Source organism: Myotis daubentonii, chromosome X, assembly GCF_963259705.1.
Source record: "Myotis daubentonii chromosome X, mMyoDau2.1, whole genome shotgun sequence".
In the NCBI taxonomy this organism is placed as follows: Eukaryota; Metazoa; Chordata; class Mammalia; order Chiroptera; family Vespertilionidae; genus Myotis; species Myotis daubentonii.
The window spans coordinates 118013017-118031384 of NC_081861.1; the positions used below are offsets into that span (position 1 = coordinate 118013017).

Below are 18368 nucleotides of genomic sequence, written 5' to 3' on the forward strand. Positions count from 1 at the left end.
ATCTTATATAAAATGGCATAGAACAATGCATACAGTCAGCCATCTGGATCCGCAGATTCCCAACCAAAGATCAAAAATATTTTTTATCTGAGGTAGGTTGAATTTTCAGATGGGAAAGCCAAGGATACATATGGCCAACTGTATATTCATTGAAAAAAATCTGCATATAAGTAGACTTGCGTGGGATGTTGGTCTAGGGTCAACTATATATGGACAAGAATAGATTGTATGTTTTGACCTGTATCATATCCAGTCTATAAGATAGTATATGACAATGCTTCATTTTCCTTGTATTCTATGGGCTTAAATACAAAAGTACGTTACTGTAAAACTTGAGTGTTTGGTGTGTGTTTTTAAGATTTTTTGAGAGAGGATGGAAGAGGGGGAGAGAAACATCAATGTGAAAGCAAAAATCGATCAGCTACCTCTTGTGCACCCCCACCAAGGATCAAGCCCGCAACCCTGGCATGTGCTTTGACCAGGAATGGAACAGGGGACCGCTCGGTGCATGGGACAATGCTCAACCAACTGAGCTACACCGGCCAGGGCTAATTTTAACGTGTGTGTGTGTGTGTGTGTGTGTGTGTGTGTGTGTGTGTGTGATCTGTCCTGAGATTTCTTTTTATTCTTTATTAATAAGGTATTACATGTGTGCCCTTATCCTCCTATTGCCCACCCACCCCACTCCCATTCATGCCCTCACCCCCTGGTGTCTGTGTCCATTGGTTATGCTCATATGCATGCACACAAGTCCTTTGGTTATTTTTATTAATTTCTGAGAAGGGAGGAAGATAAAGATAGAAACATCGATGATGATGTCATACCCTTTACCCCTAAATGCTTCATTGCCTAATTCAAGTCAGTAAATTAAGTAAATTTAACATTAATAGAATACTTTTTCTGATCTACCATCCACATTTCAATTTTTTCAATTGATCCATTCATTTTAAAAAATATTTTCCGCATTTAGTATAGGATTCAGTCTAGGATCGGGTATCCAATTTAGTTGTCATGGCTCTATTCCTTTAATCTCTGATATTTTCCTAGCCTTAAATCTTTTATGACACTGGCATTTTTAAGATGACATTCTCACCCTCTCCTACTCTCTACATTTTTTTAATAGAACATTTCTCATTCAGGGTTTGTCTTTTTCCTCATGAGCCATTTCAGGTTACGCATCCATGACTGGAATTCTATCAAGTGATATGTTCTTTTTGGGGTATCACATCTGGAGGTGAACGCTATCTGTCCTTTATTGATGATGTTAATTTTTTCACCCAGTCAAGATGTTGCTCAGTTTATCCACTGTATAGTTAAAAATTTCCCCCGTGCAACTAATAAAAAAGTCTTTGGGGAGATACTTTAAGACCACTTATCTATCCTACTCCTAATTCATATTCCCCTCCCTAGATTTATTAACCATTGATGATTTTTGCTTGAAGCAGTTTGTATACTGTAATAGCTACAAAATGATTTTTCTAGCTCTAGTATCTGCATGTTTACCAGTTGGATTCTACTGTAAGCAAAAGCTCTCCCTTCTCCACCTATGTAAGTGTGTATTTTTAACTATTATTGATATGGACTTACAGTTTCCTCTCTTCTACAGGCCTATAACCCGTTAATATCCTTAATTGATGTGGTGCTTAAACTGTCACAGATTTGGCCAGTGGGAGCCTCTTTAGGCTGACTCACAAGTCCTGTGACCAGCTCCCATTATTTTTTGAGTACTTCCTCGCTTTCTGGCATAACAGCACATTTCAGGTGGAGCTTCAGTTTTATATGAGACCTTCAGGTACACAAGTGGCTTCAGTATAGTGTTTGGCTCTCCTGTGAGGATAAGCACAGCCTGCTGTGGTAGCATAGTGGACGGTCCTCTAGCCCAGTGTAGGAGGAGAGGCAAGGCAGTAGGACTAAGGAAGCGGGGGTCATTGGAAGGTGCCAACATATAGGGTATCAGTATAACTTTAGGAAGCAGAGGGGAGGGAGGCCAATAGAAAAGTGTCTCAGGCAGATAGATGCTTGTAGGCTAATGCCCTGAGAAAAGGCAGTACAGGACATCTATGCAAAGGATGGAGACAAGATCAGATTTGCATCTAAGAAAACAAATACTCTAGCTGTGACGTGGAGGAAGGCAAGACCTATGGGGAGACCAGCAGGAAGTTGATGAGAATAATATTCAGACATGCCCTGAATAATAGTAACTAGTGCTTCATGACTTATGACTGTTTTCCATTTAAATTATACTACTGTTATTGCCATTTTACAAATGAAGCTTCAAAGTTGTAAGGATTGAATATCTTTTCTACAGACTAATAAATGCCAGAACCAGGGTGTAAACCATGACCCACTTGATCTCACACACTGTTTAGTTGGTTGTGCAAGAACAGGAAGTCAAGGATCACACCCTGGTTTCTAATTTTGTTAACTGAGTGGTAACATTCATGGAGAGAACAGAAAGCCTTTGGGGAAGGGCTGTGGTAAGGAGTTCCTTTTTGGACATAGTGACTGATATCTTTGGGTATATCCTTATGGTGCTGTTTTAGGCAGTTGGCTTTATATCTGGAGTCTTGGAGAGAGTATGATGCTTAAGATATCAAGTTGGGAATCATCAGCCTTTAAAAGTTTTTGAAACCTTAGTAGTGGGTGTGATCACTGGGCAAAAACAGGTAGAATAAGAAGAGGCAGTTTAGGGCAAAAACAAGGGAAACATTAATGTGATAAGAGGTGGGAAGAAACTAGGCTACTATGATGTCACAGAGACAATGAAAAGGAGTGATTGGTAGTGTCAGATGCTTCAGAGGTCAAGTGGCATAGGGACCAGAAGATATATCATCTGGATTTAGAGGAAGAGAGATGATGGAGAGAGTATTTCAGTGGAACAGTGAGATGAGCCACATTAGAATGAATTTCAGGGATCGGAATAGTACAGGGTGGCCAGAAGGCCCATGTATGTGCACACTGGAAGTGATCTATATTCTTCACCCACATTTTACTTTTTTCTCTCATGTTCCTTAGACATCTTTCGTATAGATGGTTGGAAGTCATTAAGCAGTCCCTAATGGCTCTTTTTACCTATGGTTAGGTAGAGTCTTATACATAGGAGCTTTGTGAACACCTTGTAGATACAAAGAGTACCTAACTCTTGATAGTCTTGGTTTGGAAGGAAGAAAAGACATCTAGATGCCCAGTAAAAGTCAGCAGATTGCATGCAAAATGAAATTCTGTGCATATAATGAAAGTCAAATTAGAGATTCCATAAAAAGTTCAATAAATTTCTTTTTAATTATCTACTTAATTATAAACCAGCAAAAGTAATTCAGTATTTTATTTTTAATTATTTTTAACTTTTAAAAAAATTGATTTCAGAGAGGGGGGAGGGGGAGGGAGAGAGAGACACAGGCACATCGATATAAGAGAAACATTAATCAGTTATCTCCTGCACACACCCTGTCCAGGAATCAAACTGGTAACCTTTCTGTGCACAGGATAATACTCAAGCAACTGAGCCCCACCAGCTGGGGCAATACTTTTTATTTGTAAAATATTCTGTGTAGCCAAACCGGTTTGGCTCAGTGGATAGAGCGTCGGCCTGTGGACTGTAAGGTCTCAGGTTCGATTCCAGTCAAGGGCATGTACCTTGGTTTTGGGCACATCTCCAGTAGGAGGTGTGCAGGAGGCAGCTGGTCGATGTTTCTCTCTCATCGATGTTTCTAACTCTCTATCCCTCTCCATTCCTCTCTGTAAAAAATCAATAAAAATATATTTTGAAAAATATTCTGTGTAGTAGTCTACATTGCTTTAAGGAATGATATGATTTACAGTTCTGGGAACTATTTGCAAGAAATAGAAGATTGGGTGTGAGATAAGTCTCCCTTATGTGTGTGATTTAGACATGCGTCTTACAATTATCACTTCCATGGAATCTTATGAAGATGCAGGTGATTATTTCTCATTCTTAAAAATATTTGACTATCTAGTGACTGAGCACAGCAGAAATATTATGAGAATGTATGGTTTACACTGTATGGGTTTCAGGGTTTTTTTGCCTTTTGAAAATGGGGAATTGCCTGGTTGGTGTGGCTCAGTGGTTGAGCATTGACGTGTGAACCAGGAGGTCATGGTTTGATTCCTGGTCATAGCACATGTCTGGGGTTGCAGGTTTGATCCCCAATAGGGAGTGTGTAGGAGGTAGCCAATTGATGTTTCTCATAGATGTATCTATCTCTCTATCCTTCTCCCTTCCTCTCTCTCTCTCTAAAATATCCATAGTAACAAAATAGTAAAAAATGGGAAATTATAAACCCTGGCCAGTGTGGTTCAGTTGGTTGGAGCGTCGTTCCATACAACAAAAGGTGACAGGTTCAGTCCCCCATTGGGGACCGTGTGGGAGGCAATCAATTTACTAGTATGTTTCTCACATTGATGTTTCTCTCTTTCTCTCTCTCTCTCTCTCTCTCTCTCTCTCTCTCTCTCTCTCTCTCTCTCTCAATCACTCCTATAAAATAAAAGGCTAATATGCAAATCTACCAAACAGCAGAATAACCGGTCGCTATGATGCACACTGACCACAAGGGGGCACATGCTCAATGCAGGAGCATTAATGTCATGCACTGGGCCTCTAATTTTTAAATAAAAGGGAAATAAGGATTAAAAAGTAGGTTGGTTAATTGACCCTTGTGCTGCTAGTTGATTTATGATTTCATTATCACTGCACAAGTTGTTTTATTTACATTGGTGCTTAACTCAACTAGTGTCAGTATGATTGGGGGTCATTTTCCTCTACTTAAACTGTAATCCCACATCCTGCCATTTTAGTACCTGTCCCAGTGGCATCAGAGCTAGGTGAAAGCCTAGCTGGGAAGGTCTGACTATTGATGGGCCACCAGCATCATTTTTTAAAACAAAGGATTGCATATTTCCTCTTTTTTTTGCCCAGTTATTTTATTTAGATATTGGGTTTCCTTCACTCAGACTTTAAATTCAAACCTTTTGGCTTCAAAGTACAGGGAGAATATAAGGCAAACAGGACAGGCATGCTTTGTGGTGATATTATCAAGTCCTTGTTTTCTTATTTTATTATTTCAGACATCAAAATAATTGTGCTGCTTTAGAGAAGTGATGTGGTAGCCCTTGGGAAAACATGACTGATTATATATATAAGTAGGATTTCTCAAGGCTGGGAAAGTATGGTTGCCAGATAATACTACTATGTATTTTTAATGTAACAGCTTTTTTTTTTAACAATTAACTGAAATTGAAGGGGGGGGGGGTTGGCTTTTCTTACTTGTGTTTAAACTAGTAATGGCTATATTACATCAGAAAAGCCTTTGGCTAGGTTGAATTTGTCAATTTCCAACCTTCCATTTTAATATATTAATGGTTTCTCTTTGAATAAAATGAAATATGTAATTAAATTTAACCATACCTTAATTTCTTTTAATAGAAAATGACTGCGGTGTTGGAAGACCATTGCTATTGGAAAGCCGGTTAGCATCCATTTCCTAAGAGAAACTTGACCACCATTTGCTCTGGCATGGCGCAAAGCAGTCCACAGCTTGATATGCAGGTTCTCCTTGACCTCCGACAACGTTTCCCTGAGATTCCAGAGGGTGTGGTGTCTCAATGCATGTTACAGGTAGATTACCCACCAATGATAGTGATATTAAGCTACATTTTACCTTATTAGAGCTGGCTTTGTGTTGTGGCAACTAGAACTCTGTTAAATTTTCTTGTGTAGGGGGCAAGGGTGACACTTAGAGCAGGATTTCTCAACTTTGGTGCTATCAACATTTTAGATTGGATAATCTTTGTTGTGGTGGTAAAAAATTGTAGCAAATAAAATTTTCCTCATATGTCAATTTCTTGGGCTGTGTCATCAGTCCCCAAAAATGTAGACTTGAATTTTGAGTCTCAAATTATAACTTGTTGAACTACATACTTTTGAGTCTATTTTTGAAAATTTGTAGAGTTCACTCTTTCTTACTGTTTTTCTACTTAGTAAATGCCACTAAGGCCACTTTCTTTAATCACATTCCTTTTGTCTTGTCTTCTAGTGAAATAAAGGTCTTTCATCTCTGATAGACCATGTCTTCCACTCAAGAGGCAATAGACTTTTATATCATCCTTCAGAGGATCTCAGTGTTTGGGGTTATACCATTTCCATATTTAGTTGACATTGGGAAGCAGCACTTCTGTCTTGCCCACTGGATTCCTTCACACAATCAATTCAAACTCTACCTTACTACAGTATGAGTGGCTCAGAATATAACCTAAGCCTATATACAGTTGAGATTAATGACGATTAAAGAGAGACTCACAGAACAGTGGTGGTAACAGAAGTACTTCCTTTGTTTGCAAGCCCTTCTACTAGGTCTAGAACTTTGGGTCAATTATTTTAGTGTTAACAGCTTGTCTTTGTTTTTTCTAACACACATTCCATCTGAATTTCTACTTTAGCCTCCCAATTCGGTCTCTGGTAGCTACCATCCAGGAGATGGAGCACAACTTAACGGTGGTGTATTGGTGACACCGGACAAAGTGGGGTCCTCTTCCCCATTGGGTGCTGCCGGGGGTGGAGCCCTTGCGATATCCCAAGAAAAGAAATTTTCTGAGACTTGCACAGGAGGATGAGTGTTGTTTTCATGGAATTACGTCTCTAGATTTCCAAAGTCTCATTTCCTTTATCCAGTCATAGAAGAAGTATAACTGGGGTTTCAGTAGAGCTAGAAGCAAAGCCAGGGTCCAGAGTTTCCTTTCCATGTTGAAGACAGCTTCAGTTCAGCATCAGTCCAGTTGCAGTCCATTAGTCCATTGTGTGCATGGCTATGTGGATGAATGCAAGGAAGCAAGATCCACAAGCCCAGAGTCACAGGAGTCCCAAATGAGCCAAACCTCATCCATTCCGGCCAAAGACCTCTGTTCCCAGGTGTGACTGACAGAAAATCACCTTCCCTAGTCATCCCAACTTTACTGGGCATGCGTCTGTCTTCCCTTTGTCTAGTCCCCTTCCTCCAATGTTTTTCAGGGAACATGCATAAATGTCTGGCCTTCCCTTTGCTCCTTTCCTATCTATATCTATCTATCTATCTATCTATCTATCTATCTATCTATCTATCTATCTATCTATCTATCTATAAGGCTAATATGCAAAGTGTCCTCTTGGGAGTTTGACCAGGAGCTTGATCACTTGCTATGATGTGCGTTGACAACCAGGGGGTGACGCAGAGTGCAGGAAGGCCCCGGCCAGCAGCTGGGGAAAGAAGGCCCTGGCCGGCAGCCAGAAGGCCCCGATTGGCTCTAATCGCTGACCAGGCCTAGGGACCCTACCCGTGTATGAATTTCATGCACTGGGCCTCTAGTTATTAATAATTAGCTTATTAAGGTATCAAAAGTATTTCCCACTGCAGTGAAACCAAGTGGAGCTCTGGTTTAAAGCATTAGCAATCTCCTAGGGCCCCACCTAGCTCTGACCTTTTTATTTTATTTTACTTAGTTCTTTATCACCTGTAATTTTTCATGCCTTAGTCGTTTTCATGTTACTTACTAAACTGAAAGAATGAAACTATAAATTCAACTCAATGAACATTTGGTGATAACTTACACTGTCATTAGTCTTTTACTCTTTTGTTCCTTTGGAATTAATAGTTAATTGATAGGGAACTTACCTCCTACCAGTCAGAAAATATATGATGCTCAGTAGTTTGCATTTAAAACATAAACCTTACTTCCTATCTCAGGGCTCTCATCCCTCAATTTAGGATCACTTTTTGAAAGTATGATTTTTTTTTTTGCATCGGTCCTTTCCAGAGAGTTCATATATGTCTTCATAAAAATTATGACCTCTTTAAACAGTTTTGATTTTTTTATTCTTCATGCTTACTGGTTGAAACGTTTTTTATCCATTTTTTTTTCTTTTTAAGATATTTACCAGGTTAAATATGACATTTGAGTCTATTCTGGTGGTATTCTTTTTAAAATACTTAAATATCTTTTTTTAAATTTTTTTCAGGAAAATTTACTCAACTTGTCACTGTAGACATATTTGAAATAAGCTGACAAAACCAACTTTGTATCATTTTGAATTTGGATCCTTTTTGCAACAATACTAATTAGGCTACCTGTTTTCAGTGTAGAAAATATGAAATTTCCAGATCATTAATACAAATGTCAAATAGTGAAGTGTCCATAACTGCTTTAGGTTTCAAATAAAACTCTCTAAGTTGGTCTTCTCTTAATCGATTGGTTTATAAAAATACTTTAAGGAGATAGTCTTATTTTCACTTTTCATATTTTTTTTCTTCAGCTATGTCAGTGACATATGAATCCTTTGGCTCCAAATTTGCTTAATATCTAGCTTTCCTCCCTTGATCAGCATGATTTCCAAGAAAGATAAGAAAAACCCCAGACTTTGAATTCTAATTATTTTCTTTTTAAATTTTAACATTATGTGTGTTTTTTCTGTGGATCATAAAGTATTTTTAAAAATATTTGAATTTGATTTCAGAGAGGATTTATATGCCCTGGCTGGTTTCGCTCACTGGTTAGAGCGTCAGCCAGCAGACCGAAGGGTCTCAGGTTCAATTTCTGGTCAAGGGCAGGTACCTCGTAACTCAGTTGCAGGCTCAATCCCCGCCCACCAGGTCAGTGCTCATGGTGGAGGCAACCAATCTATGTGCCTCTCTCACATTGATGTTTCTCTCTCTCCTACTACTACTCTCTCTCTCTGAAAATCAATGGAAAATATTATCTGGTAAGAATTTAAAAAATAAAAAGCTTTATATAAGGAAAAGGATAAAATTTACTTGTGGAATGTTCAAAACATCAATTCTTTAAATTTCTGATACTTCATTTTGCAAAGATTTGCTTGACCAAATCTTCTTTTACTCCCTAAAGCTTTAAGTGTAGTAATGTACTTTTGGCCTAACATCCTCACCCTTGAAATTTTTGTGTTTTAAGGGAAAGAGCACTGGAAGTCAGGAAACCAAGAATCTAGACCTGGCTCTCCTGTTAACTAGTTAAGTGCTTATTGTCAAGCCATGTAATTTTTCCAGGCATCTCTTTTCTTATCTGTAAATGAGTTGTTCTTGTGTAGATGAAACCTAAGAGTTCTTCCAGCTCTAAAATTGCAGCATTGCCTGGCAGGTGTGGCTAAGTGGTTGAGCACTGACCTATGAATCAGGAGATCAGGGATTGATTCCCCAGTAGGGGGAGTGCAGGAGGTAGCCGATCAATGATTCTCTCTCATCAGTGATATTTCTATCTCTCCCTCTTCCTTCCTCTCTGAAATAAATTAAAAATAATAAAATAAATAAATAAAATTGCAGCGTTGTATGTCCTATCTTAGGTTTAACCTCAGTTGGTTCTCGGCAGAAGTATAATGTTTCATTTTTGTATAAAATGTACTTTTCCTTAAAACAAATATATGGTAATAAGTATGTAATGTACATATTTGTATGCATATTTATGAACTACAGAGAAGGTAGTGATAATTAAGAAACGTTAATAGATTATTTCTTTAAAAATTTTTTTAATGTTTTTATTAATTTTAGAGAGAGTGGGAGAGATAGAAACAGCCATTGATGCATCAACACTGATCAACTGCCTTGTGCACGCCCCCTGCTGGGGATTGAGCCCACAACCCGGGCATGTGCCCTGACCAGGAATCAAACTGGGGACCTCTTGGTGCATAGGTAGATGCTCTACCACTGAGCAACACTGGCCAGGCTTTTTTTTATTTATTAAAAAAAATTTTTTTATTGATTTTAGAGCCCAACCAGCATGGCTCAGTGGTTGAACATCAACCTATGACCCAGGAGGTCATGGTTCCATTCCCGGTCAGGGCACATGCCCGGGTTGTGGGCTCGATCCCCAGTAAGGGGACTGCAGAAGGCAGCTAATCAATGATTCTCTCTCATCATTGATGTTTTTATCTCTCTCTCCCTCCATCTCTGAAATCAATAAAAAATTTTAAATGATTTTAGAGAGGGGGGGGGGCAGAGAGAGAGAGAGAGATATGTGAAAGAGGTACATCTATTGGTTGCCTCCTGTACACACCCTGATCGAACCCAGCCCTTCCAGTGCACAGAATGATGCTCCACACAGGCCAGGGTGAGAAAATAGATTATTTCAAAGGCAACGAATAATAGTGTTTTAGGCTAATAACATAGGTCTGAAATATGTGTGTGTGTGTATATATATATATATATATACACACACACACACACACATATATATATATATATATTATTGGTTTTTTTATAGAGAGGAAGGGAGAGGGATAGAGAGATAGAAACATCAATGAGAGAGAAACATCGATCAGCTGCCTCCTACACACCTCCTACTGGGGATGTGCCTGCAACCAAAGTATATGCCCTTGACCAGAATCGAACCTGGGACCTTTCAGTCCGCAGGCCGACGCTCTATCCACTGAGCCAAACTGGTTAGGGCTGAATTTTATATTTTAATGGAAACGAACTTATATCTTAAAAAAGAAGGAACCTGTTAATAGTTTCATTACTGTCGATTGGAACATCTAAAATGTTTGCTATTATCATATCTGTGTGTGCATAACTCAAAAAATTAAAATCCTTAAATGATTTTGAAAGTTTATCAAGCTACCTTTCATCAGATAAAAACTCAAGACTGTAGGATTATGAAGAATTTCATTAAGTCAGCCAATACCAACTTTGGCAAAGTCATGGAGTCATAGTTCAAAAAGTGGACTTTTTTTTTTTTTTACTTATTTCTTTGTTTAGCTTAATCTTTCATAGTGATAGAGACAGTTGAAGTTATATAGGGATAACTTTGGTTAAAAGAAAAGTGAAGGCTGCTTTATAATTTTTTTCTCCTTTTGTGATTTCAGTGCCTTTAGAAAGCATGGTTATTTTCATGTTTAAATATTAATGATGGCTATTACTTATACTTATATATTGCAGCAATTGTGGTGAATACAAGATTAGCCCAACATTTTAATTTTTTGAGATGTGACAAGTATAAATGAGTCCTGGAATTGGAGTCAGAAAAGTTGGGCTTGAGTCACAATGTTCATTAGTAGCTTCTTTATATTTTGGTAGCAATAGTGGTAGCACTAGTCATGTAAACTAAATGTCTATAAAATTGTTTGAGATCTCCTTTTAAGGATAGATGACCATGAAGAATTTTGTGCTTAAAATACTGTTCTCTGGTAATTCCATAACAATCATATTTGCATAACTCTCTGGCAAAGCTTGACTTCCACTATTAGGATTTTTTAATTTTGCCAATTTACCTTAACCATTTTTCTCCCCTAGAATAACAACAATCTTGAAGCCTGTTGCCGAGCCCTTTCCCAGGAGAGTAGCAAATACTTATATATGGAATACCATAGTCCAGATGACAACAGAATGAATAGAAATCGCCTTTTGCATATTAACCTGGGTATCCATTCTCCTAGTAGCTACCACCCAGGAGATGGAGCACAACTTAATGGTGGTCGAACACTGGTACATAGCTCAAGTGATGGACATATTGATCCACAGCATGCAGCAGGTAAACAATTGATATGTTTAGTTCCGGAACCACACTCGGCTCCAGCTGTTGTGGCTGCTACTCCAAACTACAATCCATTTTTTATGAATGAACAGAACAGAAGTGCAGCTACTCCTCCTTCACAGCCACCTCAACAGCCATCTTCGATGCAAACAGGAATGAGTCCATCTGCTATGCAAGGGCCTTCACCTCCTTCATACATGCACATACCTCGGTATAGTACAAATCCAATTACTGTTACAGTATCCCAAAACCTCCCTTCTGGACAGACTGTACCAAGAGCTTTACAAATTCTTCCACAAATTCCAAGCAATCTCTATGGGTCTCCTGGTTCTATTTATATTAGACAGACATCTCAGAGTCCATCAGGAAGACGAACTCCTCAGAGTACCCCATGGCAGTCCTCACCACAGGGCCCAGTGTCTCATTATAGCCAACGTCCTCTACCTATTTATCCACATCAACAGAACTATCAACCTTCTCAGTATTCTCCCAAACAACAACAGATCCCTCAGCCTGCTTACCATTCGCCACCTCCTTCTCAGTGTCCTTCACCCTTCAGCTCTCCACAACATCAAGTGCAACCTTCACCGTTGGGCCACCCGAGTTCCCACGTCTTTATGCCCCCTAGTCCTTCAACTACTCCACCTCATCCATATCAACAAGGACCTTCTAGCTATCACAAACAGGGAAACCATTCAGTAGCTTATCTCCCATATACAACATCTAGCTTACCCAAAGGATCCATGAAGAAGATAGAAATTACAGTTGAACCCTCTCAAAGGAGTCCTTCACCTATCAGTAATCAGCAGTCTCCACGGAATCAGCACTCGCTGTACACAGCCACCACTCCACCCTCAAGTTCTCCTTCAAGAGGGATATCCAGTCAACCAAAACCTCCATTTAGTGTTAATCCTGTGTATATTACATATACACAGCCAACTGGACCTTCATGCGCTCCATCACCATCTCCTCGTGTAATACCAAACCCAACTACAGTTTTTAAAATTACCGTAGGCCGAGCAACGACTGAAAATCTTTTAAATTTAGTGGACCAAGAAGAACCTTCTGCAGCCCCAGAACCTATTCAGCCCATTTCAATGATACCAGGCTCTGGGGGAGAAAAGGGAAGCCATAAATACCACAGGAGTTCTAGTTCTGGATCAGATGACTATGCCTATACACAAGGTACTTTTATCCCTTTTATGAAAATTAATCTTTATGGTTGGGGTGGGAACTCCTATTCAAAATGGGGGAATTAATATTACCTATTTAGTTTTAATTAAATGTTTAGTAGTTATTTATTAAATAGTGGGCAGTAGCATTGCTATTAAAAATAGGGTTAGTGCTTGAGAGCCATCTACAGACTTAATTTTAAAATATGAAAATGTAGAGTAGTGACCTAATAAGGTTTTTAGGAAGAACAGTCATTGTGAGAAAAATATAGAATTTTTAAATGAAATTGATACTGTTAAAAATACAAACTACAGAGTGGGGGAAAAGATTTATAGAGGCTAAAGTTCATCAAGGTGAAAGAATTTGAATCTTTTCTAAAAGAGGATGGCTTGAAGGATGCAATGATATTTATAAGAAGTTGGAATGATAATGAAGAACAGTGTTATATTAAAAATGGACCTAAGTATATATGCATGGCCCTTCAACACAGACAATGGGGCAGTGAGGTCTTGGGGCAGGGGCTGTCTGGAGGGGGTCAGTGGCGGGGGGGAAAGGAGACATATGTAATACCTTCAACAGTAAAGAATTATTTCTTAAAAATGGAACTAAGTATATAGAATAGAGTTTCTAAAAGGTCTATTCAGATTGTTTTAAGACATCTGAGAATTTAATGTTCTTTTAGTATATAAGAAGGGAAATAATATCAGTATGCTTGGTATTTAAAACAAGGAGAATCTTAGGGAAACTGGATAACAGAACAAGAGGGACATATAGATAATGTCATTTTGGCAGCAGTTACAAGCTAAACTAAAGCAGATATGAGTGTAGGCTAGCATTAAAAAGACATGAAAATTAATGCCAACTGAAGTTAGATGACAGGGTTCCTTACAGGTATTCTGTACATTAGCTATGCATATAGAAATTTCCTGCTCACTTGTTCAATGTTATTCTCTGCAATTACTTTATCTGTAATGCTATAGCCTTGCTGTTGCATCAGCGAGCAAGGATGGAGAGGTTAGCAAAGCAATTGAAACTTGAGAAAGAGGAGTTAGAACGATTGAAGGCTGAAGTTAACGGTATGGAGCATGACCTAATGCAGAGACGGCTCAGAAGGGTCAGCTGCACCACTCCGATTCCAACGGTAAGTTGGGATGTGTTGGATAGGAAGGTGGGGGTGTTCTATTTCTGACAGAGTTTTTGTTTTTAAACAGTGGATGAAGAACTTTCGCCTTCAATAATTCATCAAAATAATTTGATGCTTTATTTTTTCATATGTATGAATTCCATAGGCTCATTAGTATTTTCGAATACTGACTTTTATAATCAAGCTATAGATCTCATTTACAAAAGTTGCATTGTGTCAAAATAGAAATGAAGAGTGCACCCTGAGCAAATATTTTATAAATTGTTCTCATGTATTCTTCTAAGCATATATATTTTTCCAAGCATTAAAAAAATTATTTTTCTAAGATGTTAATTTAAATGAGCTACAGTGAGATCAGTATGAATTTTGGGAGTGTTGACTATGGACTTATTAAGGTAGAGCAATTTTTTACGTGTAAATAATTGTAGAAACTAAGATAACAGTACTGACAACAGTCCTAACAGGAACTACTCTAATAAAAAGATTTGGATAATATATTTTTAACATGTTGGTTAATCTATAATAATAAAAGTGTAATATGCTAATTAGACCAAACAGCCAAACAACCTTCCGGATGTCCTTCTGGACAACCTTCCAGACGAAACCGGGGCTGCGAGGGCCGTGGCTGGGAGGGCCGAGCCCCTTGCACGAATTTTGTGCATCGGGCTCTAGTATTTAATAAAGATCTTAAACAATTCTGAAAAATTTGAAACAAGTCTCTAAAATCTTGGGACATCACAGATTTTATCTGATCCAACCACCTATCATTTTTACCTTTTAATGTTCAGTCAATGACCATATTTCATTGTTTGTGATTATGGCCCAATGTTAGGTGCTTACTTCATACCTGCTAGTGGGAGGAATAGATCCATCAACCTATAAGAGAACTCATATGTTAACTAGTTTCTGTATATACTCAGTGTACTTCTCTGCTCTATCACATTCCTCCTGCTGGAATGCCATTCTAAAGCTCTGCATGTACAAATCCTGTCTGTTTTTCAATCTCTACATTTTTCACAGAACCATTCCTCATTTTCTTACTCTCTGTAAACTAAGGGTAATCTCTCGCTCAAAGTTTATAAGTTTAGAGAAGTGGGCATATATGTCAGGCCTCTTACAAACAGATTGAAGGAAAAAAGGGTAAGGAACCAGTGCCCTAAACAGTGTAATATTTGCTGTGTAAGCAGAGAGGAAAGGGGAAGCCATTTTAGAAGGGAAAAGAACATGAGGCAATGGAGATTTGAAATCAAGACAGACTTTCAGGAGGCAGCACTTATACTTTTTTCACTTAAGCTGAGATTTCTGATGTCTTAACATGTTCATGTTCATAAGTGGAATGGGGCTTAGATCTTGAACACTAGGTTGAAGTGTTTGACCTTTATTCTGCTGGTCATGTGGAACCAGTGGATGTTTTGAGAAACAGGCATATTTTTTGTTTGGTTGTTTTTAATACATTTTACTGATTTTTTTTTTACAGAGAGCAAGGGAGAGGGATAGAGAGTTAGAAACATCAATGAGAGAGAAACATCGATCAGCTGCCTCCTGCACACCTCCTACTGGGGATGTGCCCGCAACCAAGGTACATGCCCTTGACCAGAATCAAACCTGGGACCCTTCAGTCCACAGGCCAACGCTCTATCCACTGAGCCAAACCAGTTAGGGCTTTTGTTTGTTCTTATTTCCTTACCCAATGACATGCTTAGGAGAGAGGAAAAGGGAGAGAGAGATAAACATCTATTGGCTGCCTTGCATACGTGCCCTGCCCAGGGATCGAACCCACAACCCAGGTATGTGTGCTGACCCAGAATTGAACTGGCAAACTTTCAGTGCACAGGATGATGCTCAACCAACTGAGCCACACCAGCCAGGGCTGAGAAACAGGCATCTATCCTATACTAATAAGAGAAAAATGGTAATTGGCGTACAACCGATACCTTTTTCATTGGCTAATCAGTGAGATATGCAAATTAACTGTCAGCCAAGATGGCGGCCGGCAGCCAGGCAGCTGAGAATAGGAGCCTTGGTTGCCCCAGCGATGGAGAAAGTCAAGGATCCCCGCAGCTGCCGGGGCTCTGAGCTCCTGAAGCAACAACTCCAAAAGATACAATGTTTCAATTATAGAAGCTAAAAGATGGCGGTTAATTTGCATACTCAGGCTCCAAGCAGAGCGAAGCCAAACAGCCCTGAAGCAGCAGGGCAGAGAGGCCTCAGGGCCTGGGATCAGCAGAGTCGAGAGGCCTCCCGGCCCCAGTGATCAGCGGATCTGAGAGGCCTCCCAGCCCAGGTGATCAGCGGAGTCGAGAGGCCTCCCGGCCCGGTGATCAGCGGAGTCGGAGGCCTCCCGGCCCCGGTGATCAGCGGATCCGAGAGGCCTCCCAGCCCAGGTGATCAACCGAGTCGCGAGGCCTCCCAGCCCCGGTGATCAGCGGAGCCGAGAGGCCTCCCAGCCCTGGTGATCAGCGGAGTCGAGAGGCCTCCCAGCCCAGGTGATCAGCGGAGTCGAGAGGCCTCCCAGCCCAGGTGATCAGCAGAGCCGAGAGGTCTCCTGGCCCGCGATCAGCGGAGTCGGAGGCCCCGAGATCAGCGGAGCCAAGAGGCCTCCCAGCCCCGGTGATCAGCGGAGTCGAGAGGCCTCCCAGCCCAGGTGATCAGCGGAGTCGAGAGGCCTCCCAGCCCAGGTGATCAGCAGAGCCGAGAGGTCTCCTGGCCCGCGATCAGCGGAGTCGGAGGCCCCGAGATCAGCGGAGCCAAGAGGCCTCCCAGCCCCGGTGATCAGCGGAGCCGAGAGGCCTCCCAGCCCCGGTGATCAGCGGAGTCCAGAGGCCTCCCGGCCCCGGTGATCAGCCGAGAGGCCTCCCGGCCCGCTCCTGGCCCCGCGATCAGCGGAGCCAAGAGGCCTCCCAGCCCAGGTGATCAGCAGAGTCGAGAGGCCTCCCAGCCCAGGTGATCAGCGGAGTCCAGAGGCCTCCCGCCCAGGTGATCAGCCAAGAGGCCTCCCGGCCCGCTCCAGGCCCGCGATCAGCGGAGCCGAGAGGCCTCCCAGCCCCGGTGATCAGCGGAGCCCAGAGGCCTCCCGGACACATGATCAGCGGAGCCGAGAGGCCTCCAGGCCCCAGTTATCAGCGGAGCCGAGAGGCCTACAGGCCATGGTTATCAGCAGCCAAGAGGCCTCCAGGCCAGGGATCAGGGGAGCCGAGAGGCGTCCTGGCCCTGGGATCAGCAGAGCAGCGAGGCCTCCCAGCACCGGGATCAGTGTGACAGGGTGCGGAGCCCCAACCCTCTGATCGGCCCTGCTCTGTGTGTGACAGGGTACAGAGCCCCAACCCCCCTGATGGGCCCTGCTCTGTGCATGACAGGAGTGGCACTGCAACCTCCCTATGGACCCTGCCTTGAGTGTGACAGGGGGCGGTGCCCCAACTCCCCAATCGGCCCTACCCTGAGCATGACTGAGGGTGGCATCGCAACCTCCCAATCCGCCCTGCTCTGTGTATGACAGGGGGCGGTGCCCCAACTCCCCAATTGGCCCTGCTCTGAGCCCGACCAGGGGCTGCACCTAGGGATTGGGCCTGCCCTCTGCCACCCGGGAGCAGGCCTAAGCCAGCAGGTCATTATCTCCTGATGGGTCCCAGACTGTGAGAGGGCACAGGCCAGGCTGAGGGACCTCCTCTCCCAACCCCGAGTGCACAAATTTTTGTGCACCGGGCCTCTAGTATATATATAAAAGCCTAAGTGAGTGTCTGACCGTACAACTGGTAGCTGTGATGCACAGTGACCACCAGGGGGCAGATGCTCCGACTGGTAGCTGTGACATGCACTGACCACCAGGGGGAAGATGCTCAACGCAGGAGCTGCAGTGATTTGGCAGCTGCAGTTCTTGGGTGACACACCCAGAACCAGAGAGTAGGGAGCCCGATTCTGGGGTGTGTCACCCAAGAACCACCATCGCAATCTGGGACCCCCTCGGGGGATGTCAGAGAGTGGGTTTCCACACGATCCCCACAGGCCAGGCCAAGGGACCCCACCGGTGCACGAATCAGTGCACCAGGCCTCTAGTATTTAATAATTTAGTGAAATTTTTTTCTAATATTGAAAACTCTTGGAATATTACAAAACTATAACTGAAAGGTGATATTTCTGCCTCATTTTTTCTCACTTTAAATCTTAATTGAGTCCTCTGATGAGGGGAGATACTGAAGAATGTAACTCATACGGGAAACTACCTGTAGTTGTTGGGCACTTGGGAGTCCTTTAGGTACTTGTAGGGCATAAACAAACTTTCTTAGCAAAGAAGTTATTTTCTCTAACAAAACCATATAAGATTTGATTGTCAACCGCTTGCTATGTGATAGCCCCTACTAAATAAAGCCCTATTGTTTTTTTGTTGTTGTTGGAAGTAGAGAACTGTCTAATGTAGCATAGGTTATTTAGTGTTTCAAAAAACCCCAAATTTTAGATGAGAGCTTCTTTAAAATATATATTTCTTTATTGATTTCAGAGAGGAAGGGAGGAGGGAGAGATAGAA

The 18368-nt window shown here is 41.5% G+C and overlaps 1 protein-coding gene across 9 annotated transcripts in view; it reads left to right on the top strand.

Moving 5' to 3' along the window:
* TAB3 (TGF-beta activated kinase 1 (MAP3K7) binding protein 3) overlaps window positions 1-18368 on the top strand; it is a 73515-nt gene that overhangs the window by 26834 nt on the left and 28313 nt on the right. For all 9 annotated transcript variants that reach the window (XR_009450691.1, XM_059679701.1, XM_059679705.1 and 6 more), the window contains 3 exons: window positions 5444-5635; window positions 11289-12714; window positions 13683-13843. Coding sequence is in view for 8 of the 9 variants with exons in the window: in XM_059679701.1 (XP_059535684.1) it covers window positions 5534-5635; window positions 11289-12714; window positions 13683-13843 (1689 nt within the window). In the remaining variant the exon portion in view is untranslated. The remainder of the gene's footprint in view (window positions 1-5443; window positions 5636-11288; window positions 12715-13682; window positions 13844-18368) is intronic.